Source organism: Bufo bufo, chromosome 6 (genome assembly GCF_905171765.1).
Source record: "Bufo bufo chromosome 6, aBufBuf1.1, whole genome shotgun sequence".
Classification (NCBI taxonomy): domain Eukaryota; kingdom Metazoa; phylum Chordata; class Amphibia; order Anura; family Bufonidae; genus Bufo; species Bufo bufo.
The window spans coordinates 347,132,132-347,147,232 of NC_053394.1; the positions used below are offsets into that span (position 1 = coordinate 347,132,132).

The window sequence follows — 15,101 nt, forward strand, 5'->3', positions numbered from 1 at the left end:
CTGTCACACCCGATATGAGTGGTATTTTCTGTAGTACTATTCTCATCAGTTTAATCCCTCTAACGTCCCCAATCTGGGTGCCATTTATTGAATAGATTTTTCGAACGGGGAGATGGTTAAAAAAACGCTGGCTCCCTCCACTCTGTTTTAAACCACGGTGACTGCGTCTGCGCCGTGCAATTTACTGTCACACCCGATATGAGTGGTATTTTCTGTAGTACTATTCTCATCAGTTTAATCCCTCTAACATCCCCAATCTGGGGGCCATTTATTAAATAGATTTTTTGAACGGGGAGATGGTTAAAAAAACGCTGGCTCCCTCCACTCTGTTTTAATCCACGGTGACTGCGTCTGCGCCGTGCAATTTACTGTCACACCCGATATGAGTGGTATTTTCTGTAGTACTATTCTCATCAGTTTAATCCCTCTAACGTCCCCAATCTGGGTGCCATTTATTGAATAGATTTTTCGAACGGGGAGATGGTTAAAAAAAACCTGGCTCCCTCCACTCTGTTTTAAACCACGGTGACTGCGTCTGCGCCGTGCAATTTACTGTCACACCCGATATGAGTGGTATTTTCTGTAGTACTATTCTCATCAGTTTAATCCCTCTAACGTCCCCAATCTGGGTGCCATTTATTGAATAGATTTTTCGAACGGGGAGATGGTTAAAAAAACGCTGGCTCCCTCCACTCTGTTTTAAACCACGGTGACTGCATCTGCGCCGTGCAATTTACTGTCACACCCGATATGAGTGGTATTTTCTGTAGTACTATTCTCATCAGTTTAATCCCTCTAACATCCCCAATCTGGGGGCCATTTATTAAATAGATTTTTTGAACGGGGAGATGGTTAAAAAAACGCTGGCTCCCTCCACCGATATGAGTGGTATTTTCTGTAGTATTATTCTCATCAGTTTAATCCCTGTTACGTCCCATATCAGGAATTGCCTTTTATGAAAAAAAATTTCGTCCGGGTACCTTCCACTGTGGTGTCCCAATAGCGACAAATTTTTTGAAGGCCTCAGACTCTACCAGCTGGTATGGTAAAAGCTGGCGGGCTAAGAGTTCCGTCAAGCCAGCTGTCAGTCGCCGGGCAAGGGGGTGACTTTGTGACATTGGCTTCTTATGCTCAAACATGTCCTTGACAGACACCTGACTGTGGGCAGATGAGCAGGAACTGCTGAAGGTGAGAGATGGAGTGGCGGGTGGTTGAGAGGGGGCAGGGAGGACAGCAGTGGTTGACGTGGCTGAAGATGCAGGACCAGGAGGAGCATGGTGGCTTTGAGTTTGTGTGCTGCTTGTACTCATGTGTTGATCCCATAGGCGTTTGTGATGTGAGATCATGTGCCTTCGCAAAGCAGTTGTACCAAGGTGGGTGTTGGACTTCCCACGACTCAGTTTCTTTTGGCACAGGTTGCAAATGGCATTGCTTTTATCAGAGGCAGACACACAAAAAAAATGCCACACTGCTGAGCTTTGCAATGACGGCATTCTAGTGGTGGCAACAGCATGCGTTGACTGGCGTGCTGTCTGGCTGACCCCAGGTGCCGATACATGCTGTCTGACTGTGCCACTAACTCCTTGCGACGACCTCCCCCTGCTTCCAACTCGTCTCCTCATTCTCTCTGTCTCCCCTTCAGAACTTTCCCCCTCTTCTTCTCTTCGAGCAGGCACCCACGTGGCATCCGTGGACACATCGTCATCATCAACCGCTTCACTTGTATCTGACACCTCAGCAAAGGAAGCAGCAGCGGGTACAACATCATCATCATCACACTGTACGTCCATGTGTGTAATCCTGCCTGACTGAGACATATCCCCGTAATCTACATCATCTGGCAATAATGGTTGCGCATCACTAATTGCATCCAACTGATGTGTAAATAACTCCTCTGACGGATCAAGTGAAGCGGCTGTGGTGGCTGTGGTGGTAGTGGCGACGGGCGGGTGCGTGGTAACTTGAGAGCAGGTGACCGAAGCTGAGTTGGAGGAGGATGGTGCGTCAAGGTTCTTAGCGGAAGCTGTTGAAGATTGGGTGTCCTGTCTAAGCCAGTCAACTACGTCCTCTGAATTTTTCGGGTTCAGGGTACGTGGCCTCTGAAAACTGGGCATTATTCCAGGGACAGTGGAAATCACAGCACCACGACCACGACGGCCCCTGCGGGGTGGCCTGCCTCTGCCTGTCATTTTTTTTTTAGATAAGTGGTACTACGCGTGCTAGGTACTGTGCCACCCGGTATGAGTGGTTGGCACTGGCAGTGGGCACACTACAGTCTGTGGAAGTGGGCCTGACACACACTGGCAGCAGGCAAGCAACTGAATTTAGACTACTGTCTAAAAATTAAATGCCTTATTTATCGGCAAGCTACTGTGCCACCCGGTATCAGTGGTTGGCACTGGCAGTGGGCACACTACAGTCAGTGGAAGAGGGCCTGACACACACTGGCAGCAGGCAAGCAACTGAAATTACACTAAAGTGTAAAAATTAAATGCCTTATTTATCGGCAAGCTACTGTGCCACCCGGTATGAATGGTTGGCACTGGCAGTGGGCACACTACAGTCAGTGGAAGAGGGCCTGACACACACTGGCAGCAGGCAAGCAACTGAATTTAGACTACTGTCTAAAAATTAAATGCCTTATTTATCGGCAAGCTACTGTGCCACCCGGTATCAGTGGTTGGCACTGGCAGTGGGCACACTACAGTCAGTGGAAGCGGGCCTGACACACACTGGCAGCAGGCAAGCAACTGAAATTACACTAAAGTGTAAAAATTAAATGCCTTATTTATCGACAAGCTACTGTGCCACCCGGTATCAGTGGTTGGCACTGGCAGTGGGCACACTACAGTCAGTGGAAGCGGGCCTGACACACACTGGCAGCAGGCAAGCAACTGAATTTAGACTACTGTCTAAAAATTAAATGCCTTATTTATCGGCAAGCTACTGTGCCACCCGGTATCAGTGGTTGGCACTGGCAGTGGGCACACTACAGTCAGTAGAAGCGGGCCTGACACACACTGGCAGCAGGCAAGCAACTGAAATTACACTAAAGTGTAAAAATTAAATGCCTTATTTATCGGCAAGCTACTGTGCCACCCGGTATGAGTGGTTGGCACTGGCAGTGGGCACACTACAGTCAGTAGAAGCGGGCCTGACACACACTGGCAGCAGGCAAGCAACTGAAATTACACTAAAGTGTAAAAATTAAATGCCTTATTTATCGGCAAGCTACTGTGCCACCCGGTATGAGTGGTTGGCACTGGCAGTGGGCACACTACAGTCAGTGGAAGAGGGCCTGACACACTGACTGGCAGCAGGCAAGCAACTGAATTTAGACTACTGTCTAAAAATTAAATGCCTTATTTATCGGCAAGCTACTGTGCCACCCGGTATCAGTGGTTGGCACTGGCAGTGGGCACACTACAGTCAGTGGAAGCGGGCCTGACACACACTGGCAGCAGGCAAGCAACTGAAATTACACTAAAGTGTAAAAATTAAATGCCTTATTTATCGGCAAGCTACTGTGCCACCCGGTATCAGTGGTTGGCACTGGCAGTGGGCACACTACAGTCAGTAGAAGCGGGCCTGACACACACTGGCAGCAGGCAAGCAACTGAAATTACACTAAAGTGTAAAAATTAAATGCCTTATTTATCGGCAAGCTACTGTGCCACCCGGTATCAGTGGTTGGCACTGGCAGTGGGCACACTACAGTCAGTGGAAGCGGGCCTGACACACACTGGCAGCAGGCAAGCAACTGAAATTACACTAAAGTGTAAAAATTAAATGCCTTATTTATCGGCAAGCTACTGTGCCACCCGGTATCAGTGGTTGGCACTGGCAGTGGGCACACTACAGTCAGTGGAAGAGGGCCTGACACACACTGGCAGCAGGCAAGCAACTGAATTTAGACTACTGTCTAAAAATTAAATGCCTTATTTATCGGCAAGCTACTGTGCCACCCGGTATCAGTGGTTGGCACTGGCAGTGGGCACACTACAGTCAGTGGAAGCGGGCCTGACACACACTGGCAGCAGGCAAGCAACTGAATTTAGACTACTGTCTAAAAATTAAATGCCTTATTTATCGGCAAGCTACTGTGCCACCCGGTATCAGTGGTTGGCACTGGCAGTGGGCACACTACAGTCACTTGAAGTCGGCCTGACACACACTAGCAGCAGGCAAGCAGCTGAAATTACACTAAAGTGTAAAAATTAAATGCCTTTTTTATGCAAAGTCCTGTGCCAGCCGGTATGAGTGGTGGGCACTGGCAGTGGGCACACTACAGTCAGTGGAAGTCAGCCTGACACACACTGGCAGGCAACTAACCTTAGATTAAAGTGTAAAAATTAAGTGCCTATTTTTTAAGCAAAGTCCTGTGCCACTCGGTATGACAGGGGTGGGCACTGGCAGTGGGCACACTACAGTCAGTTGAAGTCGGCCTGACACACACTAGCAGCAGGCAAGCAGCTGAAATTACATTAAAGTGTAAAAATTAAATGCCTTTTTTAAGCAAAGTCCTGTGCCAGCCGGTATGAGTGGTGGGCACTGGCAGTGGGCACACTACAGTCAGTGGAAGTCAGCCTGACACACACTGGCAGGCAACTAACCTTAGATTAAAGTGTAAAAATTAAGTGCCTATTTTTTAAGCAAAGTCCTGTGCCACTCGGTATGACAGGGGTGGGCACTGGCAGTGGGCACACTACAGTCAGTTGAAGTCGGCCTGACACACACTAGCAGCAGGCAAGCAGCTGAAATTACACTAAAGTGTAAAAATTAAATGCCTTTTTTATGCAAAGTCCTGTGCCAGCCGGTATGAGTGGTGGGCACTGGCAGTGGGCACACTACAGTCAGTGGAAGTCAGCCTGACACACACTGGCAGGCAACTAACCTTAGATTAAAGTGTAAAAATTAAGTGCCTATTTTTTAAGCAAAGTCCTGTGCCACTCGGTATGACAGGGGTGGGCACTGGCAGTGGGCACACTACAGTCAGTTGAAGTCGGCCTGACACACACTAGCAGCAGGCAAGCAGCTGAAATTACATTAAAGTGTAAAAATTAAATGCCTTTTTTAAGCAAAGTCCTGTGCCAGCCGGTATGAGTGGTGGGCACTGGCAGTGGGCACACTACAGTCAGTGGAAGTCAGCCTGACACACACTGGCAGGCAACTAACCTTAGATTAAAGTGTAAAAATTAAGTGCCTATTTTTTAAGCAAAGTCCTGTGCCACTCGGTATGACAGGGGTGGGCACTGGCAGTGGGCACACTACAGTCAGTTGAAGTCGGCCTGACACACACTAGCAGCAGGCAAGCAGCTGAAATTACATTAAAGTGTAAAAATTAAATGCCTTTTTTAAGCAAAGTCCTGTGCCAGCCGGTATGAGTGGTGGGCACTGGCAGTGGGCACACTACAGTCAGTGGAAGTCAGCCTGACACACACTGGCAGGCAACTAACCTTAGATTAAAGTGTAAAAATTAAGTGCCTATTTTTTAAGCAAAGTCCTGTGCCACTCGGGATGACAGGGGTGGGCACTGGCAGTGGGCACACTACAGTCAGTTGAAGTCGGCCTGACACACACTGGCAGGCAACTAACCTTAGATTAAAGTGTAAAAATGAAGTGCCTTTTTTTTAAGCAAAGTCCTGTGCCACACGGGATGACAGGGGTGGGCACTGGCAGTGGGCACACTACAGTCAGTTGAAGTCGGCCTGACACACACTAGCAGCAGGCAAGCAGCTGAAATTACACTAAAGTGTAAAAATTAAATGCCTTTTTTATGCAAAGTCCTGTGCCAGCCGGTATGAGTGGTGGGCACTGGCAGTGGGCACACTACAGTCAGTGGAAGTCAGCCTGACACACACTGGCAGGCAACTAACCTTAGATTAAAGTGTAAAAATTAAGTGCCTTTTTTTAAGCAAAGTCCTGTGCCACTCGGAATGACAGGGGTGAGCACTGGCAGTGGGCACACTACAGTCTGTGGGCCTGCAGCTCCTCACACACAGGCAGGCCAGGCAACTGCAATATGTATATAAAGGAAAAAAAAAAAGCAGACTAATGTTGCAGCCCTAAAAAGGGCTTTTTGGGGTGCTGTCAGGACGCTGTCCTTACAGCAGAGATCAGATGAGTCTTTCAGGACTGGAGTGGACACTGAATTCACTAGCCTAGCTATCGATTTCCCAATTAAATCAGCAGCAGTTACAGTCTCCCTCCTCTCACTAAGACTGCAGCTTCAGAATGAATCTAAAATGGATGCTGTGCAGGAGGTGGGAGGGTCTGGGAGGGAGGGTATGCTGCTGATTGGCTGGAATGTGTCTGCTGACTGTGAGGTACAGGGTCAAAGTTTGCTCAATGATGATGTATAGGGGGCGGACCGAACATCGCATGTGTTCGCCCGGCAGAGGCGAACGCGAACAAGCTATGTTCGCCGGGAACTGTTCGCCGTCGGATAGTTCGGGCCATCTCTAGTTACTGCAAGGCCACAGTGTTCTACACCACTATAAAGGCTCTCTGCAGCCAGGAAATAGCCGTTTCTTAATGTAATTTATTCGGATCAAATCTAATTTTTCCCAACAAATTCAGCGAACCGGCGAAAAGAAGTTTTGAAAAATTCGCTCATCTCTACTGATCATGGCTTGTTTACCTTCATTAGTACATATTGTTTTATTAGTAGCAAAGAGATGACACAAATGAATGGCTGAGCCCTGAGTGCTCCACATTTTACAGGCTAATTGCTTAAGTTGCTTAGATTAAAGTAGAAGTTATCCAGATGACATCACCCTACTGTGTTACACTTTAGTCCACTTTTGTACATGTATACAAGACTCGATGATGGGTTTGGAGTTTTATCAAGCTAGCCTGGTCTTGAATTCCTTTTCTCGACCATAAAGGATTATTTTGTTCTCTATTTCTAAGAAAATTCTTGAAAGTGTTCTTCATATGCAGAATAAGCTTTGTCAAAGATGACATTTTTACTTTTCGTGTGTTTCAGAAAAGAGCATCCCATACACCATACCATATACTGAATATGAAAATGCCATAACTGCAGACAACATGATTAAAGTTATGGCAGTATGTGAAGACGAGAAAAAAGGTAACCTCCTGGTGCAGGCGGTGATCATACTGAAGAACCCACCTATCAAGATTAAGGTATTATAATCAAATATATTATGGCTCCATCCATATGCAAGGAAGAAAAATTATTTTTTTCTAGTTTGGACAACTGCCTTCTTTTTGTTAGGAACCCAATGAACAAGTTTGATTATAGGGGTCACAATCTAACATGACATGTCATATTTTATTTAATGTCCAATGGGTCTTCCTCTTTCTATGTCTACCAGCTCTGATGGCTTCTACATAGTCCAAGCCCTTCATATTCCTCTCTTAACAGCTATTGATGTTCTTGATTGTTGAAGTTGCTTTATTATCAAATCAAATTTTTATATATTTTTTGTTGTATTTTGTTTTTTAACTTCATGTTGTGCCATAGGTGGGCCACCATCTGAGGTGAGTTTGGGGTTCTCCAGTCCAAATATTTCGATTGACTCTACGTTAACTAATTATTATGTATGCATTTCTTTGGGTAGTTTTAAGTTTAATTTAGATACTGTAGTTATGTATTATTTAATTAGCTTTACATTTAAGTCAACTTAATTTAGGACTTATCATTCATTTTGGCTTCAAAAATTATTTAGGTTCAGTTTCACTATTATACCCCATGAGGTTTGATATGTGTTTTATTTATTCCAGATCACAGAGAAAGCCCAACTAAATAAATCACTAACTGTAGAGATAACAGTCACCAATCCCACTCCAGACGAAGCCCAGAACTGTGTTATGACCATTCAGGGGAGTGGGCTGGTAAAGGAGCAGTCCACAATTCAGTAAGTATGAAATGACATACAAAACTGCACATTAAAATTATGCCTCTGATATTACTAGATGCCTTGCTGTCAGGTGAGTCACATCTTCAGCTGTAGCTTCCCAACCCAAACAAGGTTAAGGGGGAAATGTAACCAGATCTGAAGTTGTGTAATAATAGGTATATGAGATCAGTTGAGCTACATATCAGTGGTATAACCACAAATAAAGATCCCTTACCAAAAGTTAAGATGGTCCTGCTCTCTTTCCAATGTCCTTTGCTGCTATCTTTAAAGTTTCTACCAAGTAGACCACATTTCATTTGCCTCAAACTTTCCAACCATACAATCTCATTAATAAAATTTACACGAATGACTAAAATCAACTCATAGGTTTATTTAGATACTTTTTCAACCAACAGTGTTTGTAAATGCACAATTAATTTCTGTACTTGTCTCAAAAATGATATTCGCCATTTGCAGTGGCCCTGTCCAAAAGAAGCATTTATTTTCTAATTCAGTTTTTCAAATTGATACCTTTTTACATTGAGATTGATTATATGGCAAGTGAAGAAGACAAATGCACTGTTGGTTGACTTATAGGACCATCCATATTGTGCTGCACTCATTTTAAAAGGGTGTCCCAACAGGACAACCCATGTCCACAAGCCATATTATGGCACATGAATGAGATAGTTCCGATTGGGATCTTCCATTATAAGTCAAAGTGGAGAGCCACTGTCCTGCTCTAACAGATAAAAATGGCAACCATTTATTATATGGTTGCCCATTCCTTTGAATAGGTGGCATGTAATACCATGTCTCATATATGACTATTGTGCAGCCTCCTGCAGCTGCCTTAGTGATAGCAGTTGATTTCTGAGGGTTCAGATGTTGTAGCTTCAGTAACCCACTGATGACCAGGGAGTCATCCATCAAGATTTACAATATGTAGGTAGGCATATCCTGCCAAAATTGTTGGATCCACACATAATTTTACTGTAAGTAAAATCAGACATGGTGGATTTCAGCACATCTGCTCCTTTATTTTTCTAAACTTGGATAGATTGTGAGTTGAGAACTTGAGATAACACATATGCTGTGCCTCATATATATATATCTTGTTTTCACCTACAGGGTGCCCCAACTGAGTAAGAACCAAATATCTGTCAGCAAAGTCAACATTTTACCATACCGAATTGGTCAAAGATGTCTCATGGTGGATTTCTCATCTGATAAATTCTCTGATGTGAAGGGGTCATTGGTTATTAATGTTGCTTCTTCTTAAACAAACCAAAATTTATTTTCAAGGGTTATTGGAATTCACATAAGTGAACAATTGAACGTCTTTTTTACATTTTTTTATATGGACCTATATTTAACCTATTACCATAATTATTGTGTGCCTAGTGATGGGGATGCTTGCCATGACTGATAATTACAAGCACAAATCAAACTTTTTAAATCCAATGAATGAAAGTTTAAATAAAAAGATTATTTCAGTGGTGTTCCTGCACAGTTCTTTCAGTTACCTGAAATGTTTATTCTTAGTGTGGGTTCACATTGGCGTTATATAGAGTTAGAACGGAATATAACGGAATTCTGGGACTGAATGCAAAATGGAAACCTTTAAGGGGCATTCTGTTTTGCTCCGTTCTAATACATGTCTATGTGGGCACATAACGGTTCAGTTTGTTTCCGTTATACATGACGGAAAAAATAATCCTCTGTCCTAATACATGTCTATGGGGGGCACATAACAGTTCCGATTGTTTTCGTTATACATGACGGAAAAAATAGTCCTGTCGACAGGACTATTTTTTCCGTCATGTATAATGGAAACAAACGGAACCATTATGTGCCCCCATAGACATATATTAGGACGGAGAAAAACGGAATGCCTCTTAAAGGCTTCCATTTTGCATTCTGTCGTAAAATTCCATAATAACTCTGTTATAATGGAACCAATAACGGAATTCGATAACGCCGATGTGAACCTGCCATACTTGGCTGGATACTGGGTTTTTCATGTACATTAAATTAATCTATGTTTAAAATTGAAATTGAAGAATTTATAATAAAGTTTTAAAAAAAGGAAATCATTTGCATCTGTGTTTTTGTGTGACTTTCATGGAGATCTACACCTAGACAATGTGTTCAGACACTGTAGTCTAAAGTAGTCGGGGAATGGTCGGCATCTTCATGTTCTGCTCCTTAAATTAGGTTTTCTTAAATAGGAAATACAATTGAAGCTATATTTTTTATTTTCTGTATAGCGTCAACATATTCTTCAGTGCTGTATAGAAATAATTACTGACATGTCCCCAATGAGGCTTACAATCTAAACACATATACACATTAGACAGGTGCGTAATTACCACTATACAAGAAATAGTGGCTTCTAGGTAGATGGAGCGAATAGGAATGATCATAGTGTGAAAGGTGTTGGTAGTCAGGTGCCGTTGGTCCTTCTGCTCACAATTGTGGTGGGGAGGGTGCACCCTTTTTCCCCTCAGGGCACACCCTGGTGTGAGGGGTTTACTGCCTGTTGGTGTTATGAAGTGCCCCTGGAATAGGAGAAGTGTGGCGTGCAAGTCAGAGATCCCTTAAAGCAATGTAGTAGTAGTAGTAGTAGTAATAGTGCAGCTCCAAGGAAAAAGCTGGTTTTGTTCTAACAAACAAACAGTTCTTAATGGGAAATGGTGGCAAATTGCAAATACATGTACTCACAGCAGAAGTTCTTATTATGCACAGACTTGTAGAAGTAGGCATGATACTGATTGTTCCTAAGGTTGTTCATATGGTAGATAGGCCTAGTACTTTCTTTCTTTGAGTTCTTCTTCCAATATATCTGTTCTTTCTCTCTAACTCAGCCACAGGGGGGAAATATCTGTCTCTCTCGCTCTCTCTCCTCAAAATGTGGCATTACAATACCCAGCTGTTGGGTGTAGTCCTCTAGCAGACCTGCAATCTGCCTCTCGAGTATGCCTGGGTGCCTGTGCAGTACCGCAGAACAGGGGGTATCTGCAAATGGTTTGTTACTTAATGTGTTGTAATGTATTACACCCAGTATAGCCAGGTATGGATTGTACAGCCAGGGTTAATAATCCTGGCTCAGCTTTTGCTGGAGATTTGGTGGGGATCCAGGATTCGCCCCCAGTTCAGTTAGTGAGTCAAAACTGGAGTTCAGAGAGAGAGTAAGCTGTTACCCTGTGCTCCCTCTTGTCAGGCCCAGAAAGCTGCAGAGACTAACAGACCTCCACAAGATCTACAGGAGGAGAGAAGGACAAAGACAAAAGAGAGGAAGAGAAGGACTTAAAGTCTGCATGGCCGAGCATTGGCATCAGTAAGCTGCTACCAAAAACTGCTAAGACTTTACTGCAGTGAGGGACACTCTTCACACTTGGACACAACCTGGCCAAACCCTATATCTCACAGTGGACATTACATCCATTGTTGCCAAGGTACTGCTGCCAGCCACATATTCCATTGAGTGTATTCCCCTGTATTGTGCTCTAATTTCCAATAACAACCTGGTCATGATGAGTAGAGATGGCCTTGCGGTTCACTCGGCGGTCATTTCGCAGTGAACTTTGCATATGGCGTTGTCTGCCCGGAGCCATATTTTTTTTGCATTGTGCCGAACTTTGACCCATGACATATCCATCAGGTGGGACAGGACAGCCAATTGAGATGTTTCAGCACATGGACATACCCTCTACCCTATAAATAAACCCGATCTGGCCACCATTTTACATTTAGTATTTTGCCAGGGTAGGGAGAGGTTGCTGTGTGGAGCAGGGACAGACTGTTAGAGAGTATAGAGACACAAATCGCTAGCTAATAGGGCCACAAAAGTCCTTTTAAGGACAGGTATAGGTGTGCTATCGATAGGTGTGACATATTGAGGGGTGTGATATACTTCTAATATACTTTCTAACATAGAGAGTAAATTATAGTGCATTTGTATCGTGCAGCAGTTGTGTGCGGTTCTGCCGAGATACCGCAGCTATGCAGAGGGACAAACGCTATTGGAAAAACGAATTGCAACTGTTATGATATACCTATTGCACCCCAAAAAAACTGATTGAGGCAGGGGTGTGATATACCTATAATATAATTTCTATATAGTGCATGTGCAGCAGTTGTGTGCGGTTCTGCTGAGATATCGCAGCTATACAGAGGGACAAACCCTATTGGAACCAGTGGCGTGCCTAGGGTATTTGGCACCCGGGGCAGGTACTTTCTCTGGCACCCCCCTTGCCCCGCCAAAATCATAAGAAACTTTATTTTTACATTTAAATATACTGAAATCTTTATTTTGTTTAAAATAAAAAAAATTATCGCTATTAAACAGAAAATTGCTGGTAAATGAAAATTTAAAGGGAATCTGTCACCATGGAAATACAATGTAAGCTCGGTATTACACATTTTGTGAAGGAAGGTAAAGAAAAAATGGCTGTTTTTGCACAGCTTTTATATTTTTTTTTTACAGGTCCACCTGACGGGACGGATCATGTTATATTTTTAGAGAGCGGGCTGAAGTTTTCACTGATGCTGGTGCACCCTGCCCTGATAGCAGGGGCTCAGCTGACAGTGACAGCCAGACCCGTGCCGCTGATCAGACGGGCACAGCTCCTGCACCTGCCCGATCAGCCCGCCATACCTGTACAGAGCTGGGACTCAAGTCACATCCTGCAGCACAGGTACGGCACTGGTATCCTACAGGTTAATGAGCCTGCCCTGGCACTGGCCTTGTGACTCCTCAACACCCCCCCCCCCCCCCCCCCCATTGGAAATTCAAGGCAGCAAGGCCCTTGACAGAAAAAAATACCTCTCTAGTCTGTCTAGTCTGCTCTGCCTCTTGCCTGCAAACTGTTCTGCCACAGTGCCACTGTGACTGTGTGACTGTCTGCAGCATTCCTAACTGCCACACACCACAGTGCCACTGTGACTGTCTGCACCACTCCTAACTGCCACACACCACAGTGCTTTTTGCAGGCTCAGCGGCAGTGTATCTGCAGACACACACAACACTGGTGAGGTGGTCACTTCACTAGAAGGCACAGTCCCCACATCCGTTTTCTTGCTCAGGAGCACTGGAGCAAGCGGCTACAAGGAAGATGGGTGGTTTTCCCGCCTGGAAGGCAAGCGGCGGCCGGCGGCAAGCATACAAGTGAGATAGGCGTGATCGAGCTCCCTGGCTTATCAGAGCGCGCACCAGGGGCGGATTAAGTATATCATAGGCTGGGGGCTATTTACCCATCTTGGGCCTCCTCTGTCTATTTGCCCCGACTGTCCCCTCTGTCGCGTTGTGCCCCATGTTTATTTTTTTGTGGCAAATATTAAAGAAAACGATGCCACGTATATAGTGTCGTTGCCCATTACCCCTGAGAATGCCAGGGATCTGGCAAACATTTTGGGGGCAACGTATGAATCGATTTTAGAGGACTGCTATCGTCAGTGCTGACCCCAAACCATATAATCAATGAAAAGGAAGCAATAGAGGGACGAGTGGTGACAGTGCACAGAACCACATCCCTGGTGCAGGAGTGAACACAGATACGATAGCTCGCCGGTGTTTAGTGGTCGGAGGACTTATAGAGTGGAATTATTATTGCAGATTATAGAATAAATGTAAATTGGCGGTTACCAGCTGTAGGGGGGTCAGTTTTTATTTAGGAGAACCTAATACCCTTTATTTATCTAGGTCAGATTTGTTGAATTGACGTCTATTGTATAACACCCCCAACCCCTCATAGTGTATAGCGTACAACACTCCGCAGTATACAGTATATAACACCGCCCAGCATACAGTACCCCATAGTATGTAATACAAAGTATACAGCACCCCACAGTATGCAGTATAGCACCCTATAGTATACAGACCCCACAGTATGCAGTAAAGCACCCTATAGCATACAGAACCCCACAGTATGCAATATATAGTATAGAACCTCACAGTATACAGCACCCCACAGTATATTGTACCCCACAGTGCGCAATACATAGTATAACACCCCACAGTATGCAGTATAGCACCCTATAGTACACAGCACCCCACAGTATGCAGTATAGCACCCTATAGTATACAGCACCCCACAGCATGCAGTATAGCACTCTATAGTATACAGCACCCCACAGTATGCAGTATAGCACCCTATAGTATACAGTACCCCACAGTATGCAGTAAAGCACTCTATAGTATACAGTACCTCACAGTATGCAATATATAGTATAGCACCCCACAGTATACAATGCCCCAGAGTATATAGTACCCCACAGTATGCAATACATAGTATAACACCCCACAGTATGCAGTATAGCATCCTATAGCATACAGTATAGCACCTCACAGTATATAGTAGAGCAGTATAGCACCCCACAGTATACAGCATCCTACAGTATACAGCACCCCACAGTATACAGTACCTCACAGTATACAGCACTCCAGTATGCAGCACCCCACAGTATACAGCACCCCACAATATACAGTATACAGCATCCCACAGTATACAGCATCTCACAGTATACAGCACCCCACAGTATACAGCATACAGCACCCCACAGTATACAATAGAGCAGTATAGCACCCCACACTATACAGCACCCCACTATACAGTAGCTTACAGTACAATAGCATAACAGCCCCTGTCACCTTTTCCTGATGTAATCTTCACAAAAAAAGCTCCACAATTATGGCAAACTTCTCCTGCAGCAACACTCCTGATAGAGAGAAAGGACATTTGATTACCTCATAGCCATGTGATAAATATATAAATATAATTTATATATAGTGCATGTGCAGCATTTGTGTGCGGTTCTGCTGAGATGCCGCAGCTATACAGAGGGACAAACGCTACTGGAACAACTAATTTCAACTGGTGTGAGATACCAGTTGCCCCCCCCCAAAAAAACCTGATTGAGGCAGGGGTGTGATATACCTATAATAATTTCTATATAGTGCATTTGTATTGTGCAGCATTTGTGTGTGGTTCTGCTGAGATACCGCAGTTATACAGAGGGACAAACCCTATTGGAACAACTAATTGCAACTGGTGTGGTATACCTGTTGTTGCCCCAAAATAAACTGATTAAGAGGTTTGATATACCTGCTTCCAGCAAATGCTCATTAAGGATTTCTACAGGGTGGGCCATTTATATGGATACACCTTAATAAAATGGGAATGGTTGGTGATATTAACTTCCTGTTTGTGGCACATTAGTATATGTGAGGGGGGAAAC

At 44.4% G+C, this 15,101-nt stretch overlaps 1 protein-coding gene across 2 annotated transcripts in view; it reads left to right on the forward strand.

The window, feature by feature from the left end:
• The window catches only part of LOC121006025 (protein-glutamine gamma-glutamyltransferase 6-like), an 80,635-nt gene extending 70,701 nt beyond the window's left edge, over positions 1 to 9,934 (forward strand). For both annotated transcript variants that reach the window (XM_040438909.1, XM_040438910.1), the window contains 3 exons: positions 6,989 to 7,146; positions 7,747 to 7,880; positions 8,994 to 9,934. In XM_040438909.1, coding sequence (XP_040294843.1) covers positions 6,989 to 7,146; positions 7,747 to 7,880; positions 8,994 to 9,144 — 443 coding nt within the window. In that variant the 3' untranslated portion in view covers positions 9,145 to 9,934. The remainder of the gene's footprint in view (positions 1 to 6,988; positions 7,147 to 7,746; positions 7,881 to 8,993) is intronic.
• The last annotated feature ends 5,167 nt before the right edge of the window (positions 9,935 to 15,101 follow it).